The sequence below is a fragment of the Chanodichthys erythropterus genome, chromosome 11, assembly GCF_024489055.1.
Source record: "Chanodichthys erythropterus isolate Z2021 chromosome 11, ASM2448905v1, whole genome shotgun sequence".
Classification (NCBI taxonomy): domain Eukaryota; kingdom Metazoa; phylum Chordata; class Actinopteri; order Cypriniformes; family Xenocyprididae; genus Chanodichthys; species Chanodichthys erythropterus.
The window spans coordinates 38,275,616-38,299,317 of record NC_090231.1 but is presented as its reverse complement, the minus strand read 5'-3'; the positions used below and the strand labels follow the sequence as shown (position 1 = coordinate 38,299,317).

Genomic DNA, 23,702 nt, shown 5'->3' with positions numbered 1-23,702 from the left:
TTACGTGGTTACAACCCGATATATTCCATGAGATGATTTTTAAGAATACCATATCTCTTAATTGGAGAGTACATAGAGATTAAACATTGTTTCCTCCCTCAGCATAATTAGGTTTGCTGTATGCAACTGTAAAGTCTAAGCCAATGCTCCCAAAATGTACCAAATGTGTAAGGCAAAATCTCACAACAAAAATGTCAAACCAACAACTAACAAAGGAAAAACTACAAAACCTAATGCCCTTCCCCCTCGAATCCTTCCCAATATAAGAAGGCTGCATCCCTTTAACACACTCCTTCCAGTATATTGATATACTCCTCAAGTTAACTCTGTTAACACTTCATTCTCCTGTGGATGTCTCCCGATTCTGATACTTCACTTGCATATCAATGAAGTTAGAAAGCATAACTAAGAAATGGTCTAAAAAAAATAAAAAAAAAATAAAATTGTACAGTTCAGAAAATACTGTAATAACTTAACCATATAGCCTATAGCTATAGACAAGAGGAAAATAACAAATTCCTTGAAATACAAAAATTTGGCATATGAGTACTTCAGATATATTCTGTCCAAGTTGCCTGTAAACTGCAGGCAGGCCAAACTAAAACTGAAACGGCCTTAAAGACTCCCAGAATTCAGATATAATTGACATTAACATTCCTTCGATTAGTAGCAATAGAAGCAATCCATATATGATCTTCATATAAAGGTTACACACATGAAAAGTTCTTGCCATTTAAATATTGCTGCTTGTATCACTTTTCTTTCTGAGTAAGCACCTGTTTCTCATAAAAGTCATTTGCGTCGTCCGGAGTCTCGAAGATGAAGCTCTCTTCCTTAAACGTGACTTTAAGCCGTGCGGGGTACAGCAGACGAAACCGAATGCCCTCCTTGTACAACGCTTGTTTTACCGGGTTAAACGCGGCACGCTTCTTAGCAAGGGCATTGCTAAGATCCGGATATATCCTTAACGAAATCCCCTTGAACTTAACCTCATGTTGCCTGGCCCATCGCAAGGTGAGCTCCCGGTCACGATAACGATGAAAACACAACACAAATGTGCGCGCGGGTTTACCTGCCGCAGGTTTAGGACCGAGAGAGCGGTGTGCCCTCTCTAAGGGTGGTGGACTTGTGAATACCTCAGGCATAACTTCAGCCAACATCTCCGAAACAAATACAGTGGGATCCTTGTCTTTTTCGCTCCCCTCCGGGACGTTCAAGATACGTAGGTTAGAACGGCGAGACCGGTTCTCCAGATCGTCCAAACGCTCCATTAACAAGCTGTTTTGAGCTTTAAGGGAGTTGATGGTAGATTCCGCCGCCACAAGACGTTCGAAGTTTTCACCAACAATAACTTCTGTTGATGTCAGTCGACTCTGGAATGAATTTACCGTGTCGCGCAAGGCATCCACCGACGTTTGCAGAGGTTTTACTGAATTCAGTATCAGGGCAGCCATGTCCTCCTTCAGTACTTCTCGTTGCTTGGCCAGTTCAGAAACAAGTTGTGTCATTGACAAGGAGTCGTCGACCAATCCCTCCTCAACTTGATTTTCTTCTTGAGACGATGCCGCCATCATGCTCGCTAATTTACTAGCTGCGCTAGCCTTTTTAGACTGCGATGCAACGTTTTTCTGTTTAGCGTTACTCATTGTGCACAGGTTAATTTGGAACCTCTTCTTTATTTGTTTAGTCGTACTTTCAATGTTTTATAACATAAAATCCTCTGCAACAGGTGTATATAATGTGAAATGATCGGGAGACTATCCACTCTGCTGCCTATCCCTTACATCTTCACACCGGAAGTCCAGCCATATCACAGTTTCGATTTTAGTTCGTTGGCAAACGTAGTATGTTTTAAATTTTCAGTTCATTATGAAACGGTGGCGGCAGCAGAGGGTCATTAATGGAAAACACTGAATGAATGTATAGCTGATAAATGTGCTAAAGTTGTCATATCGGTTGTTATATAACAAAACGTATATAACGTAACGTTACTCGGTTACTTACGTAACCTCGGTTCCCTGAGAGATAAGGGAACGAGTATTGCGTTGCGAAGCTATGAGAAAACTAATTTTCTCGAGAAAATAACGGCCATGGTGTGTAAAGCAGCCTTGGCCAGCGGCGGAGTGTGCACGATCCAGGAGTGCTGATCACGTTCTGTGCTTTGGCCGCTCTATTGAGTGCGCGCGCGCGACCGGGGCTCTCTCTCACTTCTCACACGCAACTGACGTATCACGTGCAAGGTTTTCAGTCAATCAACGATCAGAGAATACTGCAGTGAGAACGTTGTAGGGAGATGTAACAGCTGTGGGCCTTAAACTCCTCTCCACTACGGTCATTAATACGCTGTGGTCTAGTCATCAACAGAAAGTAACGGATTGAGAGGGGAGAATGGATTTTGGCGTGACATTTCTTGCGTGTGCGTGAGAGCGTGAGATTGATGCTGAAAGCGTGAGTGTCACGCCAGATGCGTGAGAGTTGGCAACCCTGCTGTTACTGCCCTCAAGAACACGCAACAAAGGGGGTGAGGCCATGTTATTGCAATACAGTACATATCACAAATGCAATATAGCATGTCATAAAAGCAAGATGATAATATGACAAGTTATAACCATAATTCAGTAAAACTATACCTGTTCTGTCTTCATGCAGCATATATTCTCTGCCTCTAGGCATCTTACAACAGTTTCCACACGAGCGATTTATACACTATCATGACAGAATATGCTAACCAATGTCTTTAAGATGGTTAACTCCACATCAGCTACATCAATTCATCAACTAACCATTGTTGCATATTCTACTGTCACTTCTTCTTGAGTCTCTCCATCATCGTCCGCCTCCATTTTGAACATAAAAGGCTGAACAGTTTCTGACATTTTCAGTGAGTCTACGTGAGGTAATGGGAGGTAAACAAGCTCTTGAAACTCCGCCCTTTTCTTGGAAGCAGCAGCTCATTTGTATTTAAAGGGACACAAAAATGGAAAAAAAAATTTAACTGTGGGGTATTTTGAGCTAAAACATCACATACACAATCTGGGGACATCAGAGACTTATATCTTGTAAAAGTACCATTATATGACCCCTTTAAAGAAATTAATACTCAGTGAGGATCCATTAAATTGATCAAAAGTGACAGTAAAGAGTAAAGACAAAGATTATTTTGTATTTTGAACTTTCTATTCCTCAAATAGTCCTAAAAATGTATCATTATTTCCACAAAAATATGAAACAGCACAGCTGTTTTCAACATTGATAATAATAAGAAATGTTTCAAATCAGCATATTAGAATGATTTCTGAAGAAGACTGGAGTAATGATGCTGAAAATTCCATGACCATGCCATGAATGAATTATAAACTATAATAAAAATAAACAATTTTAAAATAGTTATTTAAAATTGTATTATTTCACAGTATTACTGTTTTTAATGTATTTTGAATGTATCCTTGATAAGACCCAAACATTTGTTTTCTTACGGTAAGAGAACAACATGATTTAAATAGTTTAAAAGTTACATTTGTGCAAATAGAATTGCATCTGAATTTATAGTATGCAATGGTTTGTAGTATTTTTTTTTTTTACAATTAATAATTTAAAGAACTAGGCTTTCCATATCAAATAGATTGAACATTATTTTTTATTATTTATTGGTGTTGCAGTGAATTATACAAGAGAAACTCAAAAGGAATGTTTAAATAATCCAAATGGCTGTTAACTCAATAAGTGTATATATATATATATATATATATATATATATATATATATATATATATATATATATATATATATATATACACATCAAGTACATGTGATGAATGTAGTACACAATCCCCTGGTTTCACAGACCAGGCTTAAGCTAGTCCCAGACTAAAATGCATGTTTGAGCTGTTTTAACTGAAAGCAACTTGTACTGAAATATCTTAAAATATGTCAGAGCCATTGTTTTGTCTCAAGATGCACACCAGTAATGTTTTTTTTTGTTTGTTTTTTTTTTTCTAGGGTACGTTTATAAAGGCTACAAGTACCCTAATTGAACTAAGGCTTAATCTAAACCCTGTCTGTGAAACCGGGCCCATGTGTACACAACTTGTGTGTAATTCTTGATGTTACTCCTAAACAATGTGGTAACCCTGAGAGAGTGTCATTTTTCAGGAATCTTCACATAAAGATGTATGGGACGCTTAAAAGTGCTTCCAAAATGCATTTGATCAAGAAAAATTGCATTGAAGATGCTGATACATGAGTTTCAGTTCACTCTGTACATGGTTAAAGAGAGAACTGAACCTTTATGACTGTTTGTCATAGACATGTGAACGTCCAACTTTTCTGTGATGAGTAACAAATCATTTGTTAATGATCCAATTCATGCTGTACATTATATCTTTAAATAAATGCAACCAGGAAGTGTTAATGATTAGATATTAAAGCATGCATTATCTGCCCATTCAGCATGGATTCATTTTGAATTTAATTGCACCATTATGATTAAATTCGATATTCAAAATGACCATGATTCATAAATGCAGAAGCATGTAACAGAAAATTACTAATGAATAAAACCCGCTCCCTGAGACAAGGATCTGATTTAGAAGAAACTGGACTGAAAGTCCGTAAGATTTTTATTTCAATATATCTTTTTGGTGAACTGAACCAGTATTATATAACATTAACAGTATAAATCATATATTATATTTATGCTTTTTCTTTCAAAATGGCAAAATGTGATTGACAAAATGGTAAGTGAAATGGTGGATTTTTTTCTCCAACTGTGTTTGCTTAGTAAGCATCCCAAAAACTTGTACCAAGCACACATTTTAAGTGCTGTGAGTAAAATAATATTGACCACTGTAATGTGTGACGTCATGCAAAAAGTCAAGCACGCTGAATCAATAACAGTCCGGCCACAGTCTACAAAACAGCAATGAATGTACAAATGCATTTAAGAGTGCTAATCCACAGAAAACAAAATATGAGTTCAGTAAAATCGTCTTTTGGGAATTATATAAATTCTCGATGACACTCACGGCTTCTGGTTTCATGTTCAAAAGTGATTCAAGCATAAATATTCTTTTTAAACATATCAAACATTTCAGATGTTTTTTATTCACTTTGTTGGAGATAAAAAAAAAAGTACAATTATTCTCCAACAATGTCACATCCTTTAAAAAAAAATTGGTTTAACCCCACAGCAAACTTCCTGAGTAAAGGAAAACAAAAAACAGGATGTCAAAAACTCATCCCTACACGTTCTCTTTCAATTAAGTGCTCTGGCTCGAAGTGCATTCTGCATTAACATAAGCATTACTATTAGCATTTTCTTTATGGCCGTGGTTGGAACCCGAAAAACAGTCCTCCGAATGAAAGTGCGCAGAGATCTGGTTGTAGCAAAGCAAGGCCAGCTGCCTCTCTTCTGGGCTGTAGTCCAGCGAGTGAGGGTGCACTTGTAGGATGTGTCTCTTGATAGTGCTGACCTTTAACGTGGCGAGCGTAGCGCCACACACCATGCAGATTAATCCGTGCCTACTGCAGTCGTAATCCATCAGGAAGTCCATCTTCCAGCGGGCTTGGTAATTGCGCCGCTGGTCCTTCCCCGGGTAGTGCCTGTGCCGCCCCGTCGTCTGTGTTGATGGTGTGATATTTGTGCTATTATTGTCTTCTTTTTCACCTCTTTGCTCTGTGGTTTTAACAGGTGACACCTGCTTGTCAGCAGCTGTGTTTGTAGTGACAGGGCCACTTTGTGGGTCTTCAGTGCCAAACAAAGAAAAAGATAAACATTATTGACTTGATTTCCTTTCAACAATGCAAAAATTCACTCATAAACTGTAAGATACTAATATCTGAACCATAAGCAAAAGTTCACACTTTTCTTAACCAGTTAACGCTACGCTAGTCAATAGGCTCAGCTGTTAGCTTCCTAAGCAAAGGCTAACTGAAAACACAAGGAAAGAGAAATGTCTGACTATTTTCAGTGTAATATGTAATTTAAAGTACATTTATGAACATTTTCAAGATTAAATACATCTTGTATATCTTTATAACCTTAAAACAAGATAAATTTACCTGTGAAGCTAAATAATCTTTAGTTTACAAGCAATTAGCTTGCTAAGCAAATGCTAGATAAAAAGCACAAGATAAATTACTATTTTTAGCTTCTGGAATATAATGTAGTATGTCATTTAAAAGACATTAATTATCATATTTTCATGATTAAGTACATTACATATATATTTACATGCTTAAAACAAGATAAATCTACCAGAGACGCTAAATAATCTTTAGCTTTCAAGCTGTTAGCTTGCTAAGCAAAGGCTAACTGAAAACACTATGAAATATAATGTGATATAGAATATGTAATTAAAAGGACATTGATGAACATATTATCATGATCAGTAGGCCAACATCTGGAATATTTCTACAATCTTACAACAAAATAAATTTACCTCAGAAGCGAAATATCCTTTTGTTTTCAGAGAATAACTTTTTTCTCAGATAAATTAATCTTACTTTAAAGATTTTTTTTAAAGACAAAATTGATGTTTAAGAACTTAATTGGTTCTAACGTCTGATGTTTATTTTGTTTATATGATTTATCTTTTAATAAAAAATGGTCAATATGTTATTTACACTGATAGTTTGTTTCTGGTCTCTATATCTCTAAATCTATTTTTCTCTATATCTGATGTTGTTTGTGCTTACCATCCCCTTTCAGTGTGGCTGTGTCAATAGTCTCCTCCCTCGTCCAGGCACTGACCACAGCATCTCTCTCACTTCGGCTGAGGCCGCTTGTCTCCGGATGGCACTCCTGGATGTGCTTGCGGAAGTTGCTGACCCTCGGCACAGGCAGGTGTTCAGAACAAACCATACAGTAGCAGAGCGGGTTTTCCGGAGGACCGTATGCCACCAAATAATCCAGGCGGAGACGCCAGGGGCTCCCGTATTTCAGTCTTCTCTTTCGGGGATAATAAGGTAAAGACTGGGGTCTCTGGCCAGTGTCTGGTGGATTCTCATCTCTTTTTGTGTAACTCCCCAAGTTTCCCTGAATGGGATCCACGTTCAGAGGGAAAAAGGAGGCTGAACCATCTAAGTTTATTTCTTTGGTAAGTGGTTCCAATTTGATTTGAGGTTGTAAAGAGTGCGATTCTGCATGACAAAAGCAAGAAATGCAAAAAGACATGTATTTAGGTTGACAAGATATTTTCAATTACACAGATTTCACAGAAGCATGTAGAATATCTGACCGACTCCTCAAAGTTTATTTTGTTTTGCTTTTAACAGGGTAAAACATAATATTTGGAAGCAATTGCACCTTTGTTAAAGACTTTAACATTTATAGATATTACCTTTTTGCACCAAAGGATCTTGGTTTTTAACCTTGTGAGAACAGCAGCAATAAAAGGTAAAGCTCTATTTTTATATATTATTCTCTTTAATCTATTTTATATTCAATATAATTAATATAATATAATATAATATAATATATCACATTTATCTGGTCCTCTGTTTAATTGGATTTTACAGTTAAACACCTTGTGTATCCAATTAAAGCGTTAGTTCACCCAAAAATTAACATTCTGTAATTTATTACTCACCCTCATGTCGTTCTACACCCGTAAGACCTTTGTTCATCTTCGGAACACAAATTAAGATATTTTTGATGAAATCCGATGGCTCAGTGAGGCCTCCATTGTCAGCAATGTCACTGAACCTCTCAAGATCCAGACAGGATACCAGTCAGTGGTTCGGAGCAGCAAAGTCACTTGATTTCAGTAAAGGAGGCTTCGTTTACACAATCCGAACCTCTGATTTGAAACAAAAGAATTGTAAAGCTTCGAAGCAGTGTTTTGAAATTAGCCGTCACTAGATATTGTTGAAAAGTCGTTATTTTGTTTTTTTGGCACACAAAAAGTATTCTTGTCGCTTTATAATATTAAGGTAGAGCCACTGTAGACACATGAACTGTTTTAAATTTGTCTTTAGAATCTTTCTGGATCTTGAGAGGTTCAGTGACATTGCTGGCAATAGAGGCCTCACTGAGCCATCGGATTTCATCAAAAATAAAATGAAGATGAATGAAGGTCTTACGGGTGTGGAGCGACATGAGGGTGAGATTAATGACATAATTAATGACATAATTTTAATTTTGGGTGAACTAACCCTTTTAACCATTACATTTGAGGGCTATATTTAACTTATTTACAATTATACTCTTTTTAAATTCTCTAAATTTGTCTGTTTTATTTTGTCTCTTACCCTCACCATGCATCTTGGCCCAGGTCTGCAGGATGGAGTGCTTTTCCTCAGCACTGTACAGCAAAGAGTTCGGGTGCAGATCCAGCATGTGACTTTTGATGTGATCCAGGTGCAGCGAAGGCAACAGACAGCTGCATACCATGCATACTAGACGGCCCTCCTCGGCCTGGTATTCCATCAGGAACTCCTGACGGAACCAGGCGTGCAGAGAGTCATTTAGGTATCGCTCCATCACCTGAGCCGTGGGGCCTGGGAGCTCCTGGACCGAGGAGGCTGGAGGTGATGGCGTGACCCTGCTAAACCCAGACTGGGTCTGAAGAATTGGAGAGATGGCACCACCAGGCTTGCCTAGAATAACACGAAGAAGGAAGGTCTTAAAAGTATGTAATAATATAATTTTTTATTTATAAAATGCCTTTCTCGCACATATAGTACAATACAATAAAAAAGAAAATAGTAATAATAATAAAGTAATAATAACATAAATTAATCTAAATTAAATGTTATGAAATAAATTTTAAAAAGAAAAGAAATGTTTATTCATTTTCAAAAGTATTTTTACTTCAGTTGCATTTTGAGCTTCAGGTTTTTGCATTGTGACATTCAGTCACATTCAATCATTTCCTACATCCGGATGTTTAAAAATAAATGTCATTAAATTCTCATCACAAAATTATACAAAAATTATACAAAATTATTTGTATTTAAATAAATTAAAAGGCAAAACTTTTTCACCATGATGTATATATATATATATATATATATATATATATATATATATATATATATATATATATATATATATATATATATATATATATATATATATACACACAGTACAGTCCAAAAGTTTGGAACCACTAAGATTTTTAATGTTTTTAAAAGAAGTTTCGTCTGCTCACCAAGGCTACATTTATTTAATTAAAAATACAGTAAAAACAGTAATATTGTGAAATATTATTACAATTTAAAATAACTGTGTACTATTTAAATATATTTCACAAAGTAATTTATTCCTGTGATGCAAAGCTGAATTTTCAGAATCGTTACACCAGTCTTCAGTGTCACATGATCCTTATTAAGCAACATGTTTCATTTCATTTTGTTTAACTTGATACTAAAATTAAAACTGAAATAAAAATTAAAACCAATAAAAAAAAAACATACAACAAAATTAATTTATTTAATTTGAAATAAAATTTAAAATCAAACTGGAAAATATAAAAATAAAAACTAATTCAAAATGTTAAAAAAACTATAATAGTTTCTCAGTTATGCTAAAATATTACTGCATTGTATGAGTCATGATACTGATGTTTAGAAGTAAATATGCTTAGTTGAAAATAATTTTATGGAAATAATGTTTCTAGTAAAGGTTTAATTGTCTAGGTTTATTTTATATTATTAATAAATCAATTATTGTTTATTGTTATTGATTTGGTTGAACCTTAAGACATGCTTTGTCAGGTTTCATGTGATTCAGACTTCCCAAATAGATACAAAAGCACAAAGAAATACAAACACAGACCTGTGGAGTGCCTGTCGACATCCAAAATCTCCTCTGACTCTGGAGGAACATCTGGATCGGGGCATAACGACCTCTGGCTGTTGTCCCGACCCAAATGACTCTCCCATCCTGACCTGATCACATCCTTATCTGACTCGGTCCACAGCAGGGAGTACGGATGCCTCTGTTTGATGTGCCTCTTGATGGTGCTTAACTTCAAGGTTGCCAGCGAACTGCCACACACCATGCAGATCATCCCTTGTCTCTGTGGGTCGAAGTCCATGAGGTACTCGCTGCGCCAGTACTCATGGTAATAGCGCCGGTGGTCTCGGCCAGGAGCGAGCTTAAATGGAGGGGGTTCCTGCGTAGATGGGCCTGGGATGGGGGACAGAAGGAAAGGGGAATCTGTATTCTCAGTCACACACCAGTAACTGGTGCCTGGGGAGCAAACAGAGGTGACTGGAACTTCCTGGCTATCATGAGATGTGAGACCATTGGTCATGTCCTCTTGACCTGGGGAGGATGCAAAAAGAGTGTGTCACTGATGAACTGTAAGGTAATATCAAATATGATCATGGGAAAATATTACATTGTTTTCAATTATAGGGAAATGTAAAAAATATTAATACTTGTAATGATGGAGGTTAATAATTAATATTAAACATTTAAAAAAAAAAAAAAAAAATATATATATATATATATAATTTATTAATACTTAAATAGGACTGTTGCTGATAGGCTGTAAGGCATTCTGAAATGTAACTGAAGGGAAACAAAGTAACTAATGACAAATATGCAATAACTTTATATATTTTTTATTTTATATTGTAAAATATACAAATTATTGTACTTGTATGTAGTATTTAGTACAATTATTAAAAATTATGCCATGATGAATATAAAATGTATATTTAAATCTATAAATCTATTAAAAATCTGTCAGCACATATGTAAATTAATATATATTTTTTTATATATATAAGTAGTAGTATTTTAAATGTAACATTATTGCTGATAGGCTGAAATACCAAAATTAGTAGTTATTTATAGGAAAATATGCAAATTAATTTGTATTCCAGACATATATATATATATATATATATATATATATATATATATATATATATATATATTTTTTTTTTTTTTTTTTTTTTTTTTTTTTTTTTTTAAATGACTTGTTGTCATGATGAATATTGAGTCAATATTAAAGCCAAGTTTGTACATAAGCCTATAAATAATCTGTCAGCATATATTCAAAGCATTATTATTATTTCTGTTTTTATTATTACTAATAATAACAATAATAATAGTAATAATATTTTAATTTTACCATTTGTCTGTTGCTGAACTCATTCAAATGATCATTCTTTTTCTTTTCAGACGAATATTAAAGCGAAAAATAATTTAGCATCATTTTATAATAATTATTTAATCATTTTAAATACATTTTCAATTTATATTAAGTGAAAATGTGTCATTTCGGGCCCATTTTGAGCACAACAAGGGGGCGGCGGCATGGTTGCGGTAGCGCTTTATTTCCGCGAGATGGCGCCAGCGCATCGCGTCTAGATGCAGCATGGTTATTTAGCCTTTGTTTATAGTGGAGCCCGAAAGATTAGGGGCCATGCCGTTGCGTGCTATTGTTCGTCACGGATTTTAACGCTTCAAAACATAGAGCCGTCGATCTAGTGGTCAAACTTAAATGCTTAACACAACATTTACCTGCTGTGAGATCCCCCAAGTGTCCCCGCTGCGGTGTCGCCTCCTCTTCCTCAGCTTTTATTATTAATGAGCGAGATTCTGTCTGCTCAGCTTTGTGCACCGACTCTTTGGACTCCGCTTCATCCATACCTGTGTTGTGTTATTTTAACGTACAGGATTCGCTTCTTTGTACGTAGAAATGTCACAACCGGAGGATTTCGTAGATGCATTCGTCGGGTGGTTGACCAAATATCTGAAACACGCACTCACCCATTACAGTGTGTGCAGTGTCTGTCTCTGCACTGGAGCCTCGCCGCTGTTTGCTTTTTGGTTTAAGTAAACTTAACTTTGCGTGACGATACAAGTCGCATTTAGATCGAAGTTGGAGGAAAGATCTGTCAAATGTCGGTGACTTTAGTTGGTCTCCTGATTGTATTTAGATGTTCTGCTTGTCTTCAGGGTGGAGAGCCGAGCTAGGGGCCCCTGGGGCTCCTTTAGGGGCTCCTGGGTAAATTTAAAGAGACAGTAGCGTCTATGATGTAGTGACGGCTGCACCACGGGGCCCATTTGTTGTGTTTTATCTTAATATTATATTTTACACCAGATTGTAAACAAAGGTATGCATTTTGTACATACAATTTAATATTTAATTAATTCATTAATTATAAAATGGGATTAAATAAGCTATATATTATTTTCTAATTATGCCTTGTACATTATTAACAGACAGACATTTTTGGAAAATACAGTTATTCATACATTCATATATATTTTAACGTTTTTGTATATTTATGGACTAATTATATTTGTTTATATATCAGTGTATATTGAACTATTGAACAGTGTATCTGTTTTTTTATCTTTTTGAAATGCTTTCCTACCTTTAAACTAAATACCCCGGTACGTAATCGTAATATAGTGTTATTTTGCAATATGTGTGGTGTGTGTGTGTGTGTGTGTATATATATATATATATATATATATATATATATATATATATATATATATATATATATATATAATACAAAATTAGGCTGCTAAGCCATATGCACGTGGTTCATATTTTCTGTTCTATAACTGCAAAACGTAATTGTTTTTAGGGATTGAGGGACGCTACTGCTTTAAGATTCTATCCGCACATGATCCTACATCCTGGTACTTTCACCGTTTTCAAGGAACCGATATAAGGAAAAGCTGCATCGGGAAGAGACTGCAGTGTCCTGAGACTGAGCTTAAAGAAAGTTAGGTGTCACTACCAGGTAAAATAAACGCATGCCTCACGCACTTGGTGTTGTCATGTCGCGAGTGTTTTATTATAAAGACACGACAGTCCACGCGCCGGCAGACAGCAGCTCATGAGCGCAGATAAGGAAGACAACATTGTCTCTCTCGTACACTACTGGAAATAGCGACAGCGTGCTCATTAAAATCCCTCCTGTGTTTATAGGATGCGTTTTTATATTATTATTTTTAAATATTTACACTTTAATAATGCTGCCATCGTAATCAAAACGCCAGAGTTGGGTAGAGACTCACAACAGAAATCATCATCAGCCTGTGATTGTGAGACAAGATTTAAAGTGACAGCAATGTTTGTCCTCTGTTTGAGCTTTGTTTGAGATTACTTAAGCAATCCTTTACTACACATTTTATTAATATTAGCTTATTTATATTCATTAGTTTTGTAAATAGCCCTTTTCTTTAGCAATGCATAGCAGTATGAATAGTTTAATAAAATGAAAATTGGGCATTGTTGAATGTAGTGTTGTTCCAAGGAATCCAAACCTGTATGATTTTATTTATTCTGTGGAATAAAAAATAAAAATATAGTGAACTAAAATGTGACAAGTGGCTATCAAGCTCCATAAATAAACCAAAACAGTAGTTCAGAAGTCTTTTGAATCTATAGGGAGCAAACTGAAATTTAAAGGGATAGTTCACCCAAAAATGAAAATTTGATGTTTATCTGCTTACGCCCAGGGCATATAATATGTAGGTGACTTTGTTTCTTCAGTAGAACACAAATGATGATTTTTAACTCCAACCGTTGCAGTCTGTCAGTCGTATAATGCATGTCAATGGGAACTCGATCTATAAGACTCAAAAAACATGCACAGACAAATCCATATTAAACCCTGCGGCTCGTGACGACACATTGATGTCCTAAGACACGAAACGATCGGTTTTGTGTGAGAAACCGAACAGTATTTATATTATTTTTTTATATAAAAAGATGATATAAATACTGTTTTTGACTCTTATAGATGGTTTTCCCAGACTGCAACGGTTGGAGTTAAAAATCATCATTTGTGATGATTATCATTATAGTTTGAATTCTGACGCAGTTTGAAAGTTGTATATGGCACGTGTATTTGCATCACTAGGCCATTGCTGACGTGTTCTGGGTGGTTGCTATGGCAGTGGTATGTGGTGGATAGAGTTCTGGGTAGTAGGTTTGCTAAAATGTTTTAAATGGTTAATAGGGCATTGATTGAAGCACGCATTGCCTTCACTTGCTTGATGATTTGTTTCTATTTTTGACATAGTGCAGTGCAACACAAGCCACTCTTTTTTTCACCAACTTTGCATATATCAAACGTGACTTTAGAGTAAACCAACATGGTGGAAACAAGTAATGGCAATAATAGTGTTTGGACTGCTTTTTACAGAAAAATTTGAGGAAAAAAAGAAAGGCTTGAATGAAGTTGTGTTTATGCTTCTGTCAGCTCTCTTTCTGATTTGGTATCATTTTGTTCCATGTGACAATCTACAGAGCTTGCGCACGTTTGTCCTCAGAGGCTTCCCCCACATAACAGGATTTCTGATCGTAAATATTCATCATGTGTGGCCCTGACGTTCTTCCGAGCAGATTCAGTCACTCTTAACAGATCACACCACTGGAAAATATGATAATCTGTAGAATCATCAAGATAACTGGGACTGAATCTAGGATTGTTGGAAGAGGAGAATTGGCCCAAAGTTGTCTTGTAGTGTGTGCCCAGCTTTAGTGAACATTCTGAGATGATAATGTGTTTTACAAATCTGTCTCCCATCATTCATCAGATCAAACTCATCAAATTGATTAATTCATCAAATGTTTTTTGTTTCCCCTAGAGGTCACCTACTCTTGGATTTTCAGAAAAATGGACAGTATGCCTCAAGCACTGCATGAAAAATCCATCTAAACAGAAAGACCTTGTGAGACTGCTTCGCATAAATGAAAGATGTGACCCCACAGAAATCCTGTTTAGAGCAGGTTTTGCCCTGCCTAAGAAGATGTAATCCAGTGGTTGATGTTAACCAGCAATTCATGGTGTAACTAATCAGCAGCCATGTCCAGCAAGACTTTCCCTAAACGTCGATATCAGCCAGCAGCAGAGTTTGATGATGTCACTCTTGCCCGCAAAAGGGAGTACTGGAGGAGCAAGAAAAGAGAGCAGAGGGCAAGAAAGTCATCTGCCAAACAAAAAATCGGAAATGAAAATCTGGAGTTGTGCATGTCCGTTGTTAGTGATGAACCTGCCTTGCAGATTCCCAAAGTTGACAATGATCCCTCTTTACATAATCATGATATTTCATGCAAACTGGAAGATACGGATGCTCCTAGAAACTCTTCCAGCTCAGGTCTATCAGTATCTGAGTGTAATGTTACTATGGTGTCATGCCAAAAAGAGAGATGGTTTCAAAAGACTAAGCTCAACCATGTCTTACCTAAATTCCCAGAAACAAGCACAAATTCCCTGAAGGGTGTAATGGGCAATAAAAAAATAAAGTCCTCATTTACAGGGTCATCAAAGACAGATGCTAAAACAGAGTCTTTCTGCCTAATAGGCCATTCAGTGACTACAACATGCATTGAGTTGCATTCAAAGAGCACTCATACTCAAAAAACAAAAACAGGCATGTCATCCCTAAATAGCAAGCAATTAGCAACATCTCCGCAAAGCCATGTTTCTATGGTTTTACCAGTGCACAACAACCAAAATATGCCTCAGAACTGTCTCAGACCCTTGACCTCTGCAGAATGTAAGGTTCGTATCGCTAAGAGAAGAACATGTGCCTTTGCTTCAAAGCACAACACCACAATGGCTATGACTGAAGAAGAGATGGCTGCTAAGCGTAGAGAGAACTGGCGCATCAAAAAGCGAGAACAGAGAGCAAAGCGTGCTGCAAAGCTGGCTCGGGACCGAGAAGGGAGTCTCGGACAAGGACAGTCTTCCTGTATCGTGAATGCTTCACCTCCTGCCAACAGTAAGGCCTTGAGAGGAATCAACTTCAACTCAGCGAATCCTAAATGCCTCAATCAACAGTCTTTTGGAGTAAAATGTATTGGTTCTCGGACACAACTACATGTTCAGGACGCAAAACCAAACCATGCATCCTTATCCTCTGGTATTTTGCAACCATCCTCAAGTAAATCCAAAGTGCCACAATTTGCACACACTCAAAAGAGACATTGTCAAGAGCCAACAAAGAAGTTTTTCCTTGGTGCTTCCAAACTCGAGTCTCCTGAGGATCGGCATGCCAGGCAGAAGGAGTACTGGCGAATTAAAAAGCGTGAGCAGAGAGCAAGGCTGTCTACAGTGGTCAAAGCACAATTGAAGGAACAAAGCGCACTTAAGCATTGTGGGAGACGCTACCACAACAGTTTCAATCAGATGTGTGGGGTTCAGGTGAATAGAGCAGGTGCATTTGCAAGTTCCTCAGACAAAATAGGTGATTTTATCAAAGAAGATGGCATGGTGACGGTCTCCACTTCGAAGACATCATCTGAGTCTTCTCTACCTGCAAGTCACGACTATTCCAATGTGAAATGTGTCAGAAAGGTAAGGCTCCAGGTTCAAGTAAGTTCGCCCCTATATACAGATGCTCAACCAGTCTCAAAGCTCGTTTCTGCTCCATGCAACGTTTCCAAGGCTCACCATAACTCTCTGGTAAAGTCTAGCTTAGCGGGAGGTGCGGTTATGGGCAGTATGACAGTCACCATCCAGTCCGATGCCCCAACAGAGGAAGAAAGGATCACCCGTTTAAGGGAGTACTGGAGGATAAAGAAACGAGAGCAAAGGGCTAGTCGGGCTGCCCGGCTCGGGAATGGTTTGCTTAGGTCAAAGGTTTCAGTTTTAAAGCAGAGAGAGCAAAACAAGAAGTCAAATAAAAGGGACAGTATTACTTCATCCATTACTAAAACAGGTGCCCCAACCAGTGCCCCAACCCCTATTAAAGAAGAACACATCAATCCTCCTATAGATGCTTTATTTTCCATCCCAGAAATTACTCCCTGCATCAGTGTCATAGATGGCAAACCTTCACCCTGTCCAACCTTAAAGTCACACATTGAACCTCCAGCAGCTGCGAACCATCATGCCACCACTCTTCAAGCTGTGGTCTCCGTGAAAAAGCTCCTGGAGGAATCAGTTTGCACACCCGAAGACAATAATGCCACTGAAATGCATGTTAAGTGTGAAAATGAGCCTCTTCTGTTAACTAAAGATGACCTCCTTACATCTGAAGATGCAAAGCCAAATGTTACCTTACAACAAATTGTCTTATTAGAGCGTGATGTCTCAGAGGATACAAGCCTTAAAGATATCAAAATAAGTCCTCAAGCATTTCCTTTTGAAGACACTAGCCATCATAAGTCTCATAACGTCTGTCAAGAGGCTGCAGATGGAAGTCATGCCCTTTCTCCAGTGGCTGTGCAACCTCAGTGCAGAAACACCCAGAAGTTCAGTAATGATAGAGCAGATCCCAAGCAGTCCTGCCCTTCACAGGCCTCGCAAAAGCAGCAGCTTGGTGAGAGTGATGAGCTTCAACGAAAGAGAGAGTATTGGAGGTTAATGAAGAGACAACAGCGGGCCAGAAAAGCCAACAAAGATGCAGCCAAAGATGCAAATAAGACAGAGGAAGAAAGGATCGCCCGTTTGAGGGAGTACTGGATGATTAAGAAACGAGAGCAAAGGGCTAGTCAGGTCGCCCGGCTTGGGAATGGTCTGCTTAGGTCGAAAGTTTCAGTGTTAAAGCAGAGAGAGCAAAACAAGAAGTCGAACAAAAGAGAAAGTATTACTTCATCCATTACTAAAACAGGTGCCCCAACCCCTATTAAAGAAGAACACATCAATCCTCCTATACATGCTTTATTTTCCATCCCAGAAATTACTCTTTGCATTAGTGTTAAAGATGGCAAACCTTCACCCTGTCCATCTTTAGAATCGCACATTGAACCAGCAGCTACGAACCATCATGCCACCACTCTTCAGGCTGTGGCCTCCATGAAGAAGCTTCTGGAGGAATCAGTTTGCACACCCGAAGACAGTAATGTCACCGAAATGCATGTTAAGTGTGAAAATGAGCCTCTTCTGTTAACTAAAGATGATCTCCTTACATCTGAAGATGCAAAGCCAAATGTTACCTTACAACAAAATGTCTTGTTCGAGTGTGGTGTCTCAGAGGATACAAGCCTTAAAGATATCAAAATAAGTCCTCAAGCATTTCCTTTTGAAGACACTAGCCATCATAAGTCTCATAACTTCTGTCAAGAGGCTGCAGATGAAAGTCATGCCCTTTCTCCAGTGGCTGTGCAACCTCAGTGCAGAAACACCCAGAAGTTCAGTGATGGAGCAGATCCCAAGCAGTCCTGCCCTTCACAGGCCTCGCAAAAGCAGCAGCTTGGTGAGAGCGATGAGCTTCAGCGAAAGAGAGAGTATTGGAGGTTAATGAAGAGACAACAGCGGGCCAAAAAAGCCAACAAAGATGCTGTTCTTCGCAGTCTGGCTCCACAGGTGAGTTTTTTTATTGATATTTTTGCTTAGCATTGACGTTTGGTCTGGGTCAAGTGAGTGTTTTTTTGTTTTTTTTTCCCATCCCCAGTTCCTTAATGGGAAATTAATTCCTTAATTTCATTGGTTGACAAATAATGAGATCATTTTAATAATAAATACATTTAAAACAGTTCTACCAGTAATGCTTACACATATGACTTTTAATAACTGTTCACAGTCCATTTGGCCTTAATTATATATTAAACAAAAATACTGAGGAAAAACAGTGGTACCATTTCATTAATTTATTTAGTTCAGTAAAATACCACTGACAAACTGCATAATGTCATTATCATTAACTATATGTTGTCATATGAACAGCTAGTCAGTACCTACACAGATTTAAATCTTACAGTTAGTTGAAAGCTGTATGGGTTTGATTCACTAACAAGAACTGACTCATTAGAATCATTTCTGTAATCAAACTACACTGATTTTACAGACTCAGACACCCAGCACAACTCTCCTGCTAGCCATGTCCCAGGACGCTTCCACATGCAGAAAGATCCCCATTCAGAAGCAAACAAGAAGGTGCACCAAACCTGCAGGTCCACAGGAACAGCTGACAAATAAATTAAGAACTAACAGAAGCCAGATAGTGGCCAAGCCAAATCCACAAGTTGATCCACAGGAGGTTATACGTAGAAGACGCATGCAATGGAGGATCAAGAAACAGAAGCAGAGAGCTAGAAAGGCAGCAAATGAGAGAAAGCTACGCCAGGCGATGCTCCCTCCACAAGGCCAGACTTCGGTAAAGATTTTTTTAGACCTTTTATAGATTTATTTAATTTTATTTATATACAGTAGCTACCATTCAAAAGTTTGCGATCAGTAAGATTTTTTTTTTAATAAATTAATACTTTTATTCAGCAAGGATGCATTAAATGGATCAAATGTGACAGTGAAGACATTCATAATGTTACTAAAGATTTGTTTAAAATAAATGCTGTTGTTTTTTGTTCTATTCATCAAAGAATGATGAAAAAAATGTTTCATGGTTTTCACAAAAGTATTAAATAGCACAACTGCTCTCAACATTGATAATTATTAGAAATGTTTCTTGAGCAACAAATCAGAATATTAAAAAAGTTCACAATTTTATTGTTTTAACTGTATTTTTGATCAAATAAATGCAGATTATAAGAGCATAAGAGACTTCTTTAAAAAAATATATATGAAAATCTTACTGATTCCAAACTTTTGAGTGGCAGTTTAATTGCAGATAGAGAAAGGCCTGCAAACAAAAGCAGAATAATTTGAAAACCAGCAGTAACATCCCCCTCTTTCACAGATTGTTCTAAAAGCAAAAGCAAAAAAAAACAGTGTAAAGTGCAGTACCGCTGTGAGTTTGAGTGGGACTACGATACCCACGCGCACATCCCACTGATCATGCACTTGTTTACTTTTGTGACATCTGTTAACCAATTTGTGGTTTGCACTGCACTGTGCAAACTGATCTTCTCTTCAGTATAAGGGGCTCATGCATGTAAATGGATTATCATTTACTCATCCCATGTTGTTTCAAACCTATATAATTTCCTTTCCTCTAATAAACACAAAAAATTATATATTTCAACAGTTTTTGCCCATACAGTGCAAGTCAACTTTGGACCCACTGACTTTCATTGTATGAACAAAACATTTTACTGTCTTATGTGTTCCAAAGAAAGAAGTCATACAGGTTTGCAATTACACAAGGGTGAGTTTACACTGAGATCCAAACATCGCGGTACACCAAAACCCTGTAATAATAACACTGCATGCTTTATGTCCCCTGGGGGCCCCAGCTATATCTCAGCACCAGAATTTCACAGACACATGGGGGTAGGCTGTTTTGAATTGCAGCAGTGTTCACAGGGCCCCATGTGGGGCCCCAGCCATACCTCAGCACCAGAATATCACAGAAACATTTTGGAGGCCTGTTTTGACTCGAGGCTGTGTACAGAGACCATGTGTGGGGCCCCAGTGGTTCCAGGAATATCTGTCCTCCGGTTTTATTGTAGAGACCTGGAAAACATAGGGAAAAACATTTCAGGACAACATGGTGGTGATGTAATTGATTAGCAGTAAAATAGTAAATGGTCATGTTTTTCTTCAAAATATATCTGAAAAAAAGAGAAATTAACATTTACCTAAGCTTTGTATGCTGTTTTAGATTTCTTTAGATAGAGATGGTGAGATACCAGACTTTTTCTATCATGTAACTTGCTGTGAATATTTGCAGGGAAGGAGGCCCTTTTACCTTTTTTAAAAAGTTGTGCCTCCTTATTCACGGTTCTTTTCCCCTGGTTTCTCAAATGTTTGTATGCCACAGGTGCAATTTAAGGGTTAAATTGACTAATTACAATAGGTTAAAAAGTGTCTTAAAAACGGTGGCAGAAATAACTATACTACTAGACTATGTAGCAGTTTAACTTAACCTAACAAAAGGCACGAGTTATGTAGGGATTCTCACTCAAGTCACCAAATATGTTTTACTTTTGGCCACATGTCACCTAAGGTTATGGCAGTTCAGTCCTAAACCTCAGGGATTAGTCTCAAATTACGTGAAAAGCAGAAACCGCATGTGGACCAATGAGAAGTCCTGTCCTTCCAGGGCTTGGTCCTAGGGGTCTTCTTGTCGCCCTCTAAGGCTGAATCCCAAATGGCACACTTCTATGCACTTTGCAGGTGTCCGTTAAGTCCACGGGACCGTAGGGTGTCCCATTCAGCATTTTAGGTTTTAGAAGGGTGCTTGTGAGCACCACCTTTGCAGCCGCTGTGCGCCCTCGATGCACACTTCAGCTGAGCCTGCAAGTCTGCAAGCTATGCAGAGGCAGTCAGAGCGGCGTTACGTCACGAAAGTGCGGACTCGTAGGAAGACCACGAATGTTAGGGTGCCATTTAGGATTTAGCCTAAGAGGTCTCTGGCAGTTGTCCTAGCATCCTTATCTGATGGTGTTAGACATTTGTTTGTGCTAGTCCAACAAGATCCAATCAAAATGTAGCAAACCTTTGACCACTGTTGCAGTCAGAGAGGGGCCCCACCATAAAATTGGGCCCTGGAATGTGAAGTTCAACTACTACTACATGCATTTACTGTACATGTTAAACCTCCAGTAATGTTGCCTGTTGCCATCTGCTGACTACAGTTGATGTTTGTACATTTAAAAAACAGTGAAAACAAGCTAATTTAATGTACATTATTCTGGCTTTTTTTTTCCTAGGGTCAGAACATGACCAGTTTCTGCTCAACAGTTGTTCAGAGGTGAGTAGTAGGAAAGAAAAATATTGTTTTTAATGTTTAGTTGCCTTTTTTTCATTTAATACACTACTGTTTAAAAGTTTGAGGTCAGTAAGATGTTATATATTTTGTTTTTGGAAGAGGTCTCTTATGCTCACCAAGACTGCATTTATCTGATCAAAAATAAAAACGGTAATATTGTGAAATATTATTAAAATATAAAATGACAAATATGTAATTTATTCCTGTGATCAAAGCTGAATTTTTAGCATCATTACTCCAGTCTTCAGTGTCACATGATCCTTCAGAAATCATTCTAATATGCTGATTTGAAACATTTTGTATTATTGTTGAAAACAATTGTTTATTTTTGTGGAAACATTAATACTTTTTTATACCTTTTTTTTTTTTTTTTGTAATGCCTTTACTGTCACCTTTTTTTCAATAGAATTGCGTCTTTGCTGAACAAAATTAATTTCTTTCAAAAGTTATATTTAAACTTTTGAATTGTAGTGTAGATCTTGGTTTCAAATTTAATGTTAATTCCTTTTCCAAACAGCATAAAATCAGAAGACCAACTAGACTACTTAGCTGAGCCATGTCAAACTGCACTCAAAGGTTTTTTTTCTATTTTTTATTAATTTTCTAATACACACATTACAGTTTGCCAAACAGTTTAAATGAATATCTGGTAACTGATATTACTGTATCTTTTACCCCATTTTAAGAGGAGTCAAGCTTTGCACCAAATGATGCAACGGAGGGACCGTTGTCACAGGCCGAGTGGAGAAACGTCTACCTCATGGACTCTGATCCTGTCAACCTGTTGTTGGTGTGTATGGTTTGTGGAGAGCAGCAGTACTCCCTCAGTGTGGAAGTGGCAAAGGCTCACATTGAGGAGGTTCATCCTAATACAACATCATTGGGAGACCTTGAACGTGAAGGCATTCTTGATGCCTGGGATAAACAGGTGGCCGTCCGCGAGCACTCCATCACCCACCAGCTTCAACAGCGACGCAGAGCTCCTACAGGTAACGGAATTTCTACATTCAGTCTGGCTTAGAAAATAAGAAATACTTAATTTTTATGAATAATATTTCTGAACATAGTTTCAACTGCCAGGTTAAAAATTAAAATAAAGTTGAGGCTGAAGTCTTCAAATGAACTGACAGAAGACATGAAACACATTTCACTCATCCATTTATTCTGCTGCATTAACTTCCTTTATGAACCAGAGCTGAGCCAAGAAATGGCTGATTGATTTATTATTATGGGTATTGCTTTTGTTAAACACGTACCAGTAGTACACTATATGCTATATTTATCATTTGTTCCACTGAAACCTGACTTTAAATATTTTTTCTCCTGACTTATTGATTTACCTTACAAATTGTAAGAAAACAGAATTTTTACACACATTTGTGTAAGTACTATCCGTTTTGTTGTAGTCATGTGTAGTAAGTAGATTAATACCTTTTTTGATAAGAGAATATCGAAATGTTGATTCAACCTTTTTCTTTCTGATGTACTACTGAGCCTCATTAAATGTACTTTTAGATTCTGGTAATATTCAAAACCATGTACGACCTGTAAATGAGGTCAAGTATGTAAAAACATTCTCACATGCACAAACAACTGGAAAATATTTAAGAATTGCATTTTGACCATTTGTTTGTAGATTTGACCATCAGATTGTGTACTTTTCAAAAAATTTTGTAATTTTCTTTTTGTAATAAATTGTTGCACTGCATAATGTACAGTATATATTATTTTGATATCTTTTCGTACTTCATTTTCCTATTTTGACTCTCCATAATGTTCTTGTTTTTACTGATCTTAAGAATTTTTCTGAATAGGTGATTGATTATTCTCCCGTTTAAAAATTTACAATCTAATGTAATTTATTTATAATTTGAAATCAGTCCCATGTAGTAAATGACTAGATAACCTGCTAAATTATATGTGGTGTTAATGCTATACACAGACCACTGGTTTGAAAAAGTTTTTTTTTTTTTTTTAAGTATGAGAATCAGATCATATATAGTTTAGCAAATAGTTTGTTAGTCTTTACAATCTAAACCAAGGACAAGTAAAACTTGTAATAATTTCTGCTTCCCTCATCAGTCCACATTTGTTGTACCTAATAATTCCTTTTGCTTGCTTTTCCTTAATTTAAAATGTGTTTATTAGCTTAGCATGCCTT

At 37.1% G+C, this 23,702-nt stretch overlaps 2 protein-coding genes across 3 annotated transcripts; one reads left to right on the top strand and one right to left on the bottom strand.

Annotated features, from left to right (window-relative positions):
* Nucleotides 1-4,559: 4,559 nt before the first annotated feature.
* On the bottom strand, nucleotides 4,560-11,871 carry zfta (zinc finger translocation associated). Its single transcript, XM_067401119.1, has 5 exons — nucleotides 11,480-11,871; nucleotides 9,779-10,270; nucleotides 8,251-8,598; nucleotides 6,697-7,140; nucleotides 4,560-5,743 (listed from the first exon to the last, which is right to left on the bottom strand). Exons 1-5 carry the CDS (start codon nucleotides 11,604-11,606, stop codon nucleotides 5,259-5,261), a joined length of 1,896 nt encoding a protein of 631 aa, XP_067257220.1. The 5' UTR covers nucleotides 11,607-11,871; the 3' UTR covers nucleotides 4,560-5,258.
* A 753-nt stretch (nucleotides 11,872-12,624) lies between these two features.
* Nucleotides 12,625-23,253, top strand: si:dkey-28a3.2 (uncharacterized). Of its 2 annotated transcripts, XM_067400945.1 has the most exons (6): nucleotides 12,625-12,717; nucleotides 14,573-18,237; nucleotides 18,719-19,027; nucleotides 21,483-21,523; nucleotides 22,059-22,117; nucleotides 22,228-23,253. In XM_067400945.1, the coding sequence occupies exons 2-6, from the start codon at nucleotides 14,791-14,793 to the stop codon at nucleotides 22,560-22,562; spliced, it is 4,191 nt and encodes a 1,396-aa protein (XP_067257046.1). In that variant the 5' UTR covers nucleotides 12,625-12,717; nucleotides 14,573-14,790; the 3' UTR covers nucleotides 22,563-23,253. The 2 variants fall into 2 exon arrangements, with proteins under 2 accessions (XP_067257046.1, XP_067257048.1); XM_067400947.1 differs by lacking the exon at nucleotides 18,719-19,027.
* Nucleotides 23,254-23,702: the final 449 nt, after the last annotated feature.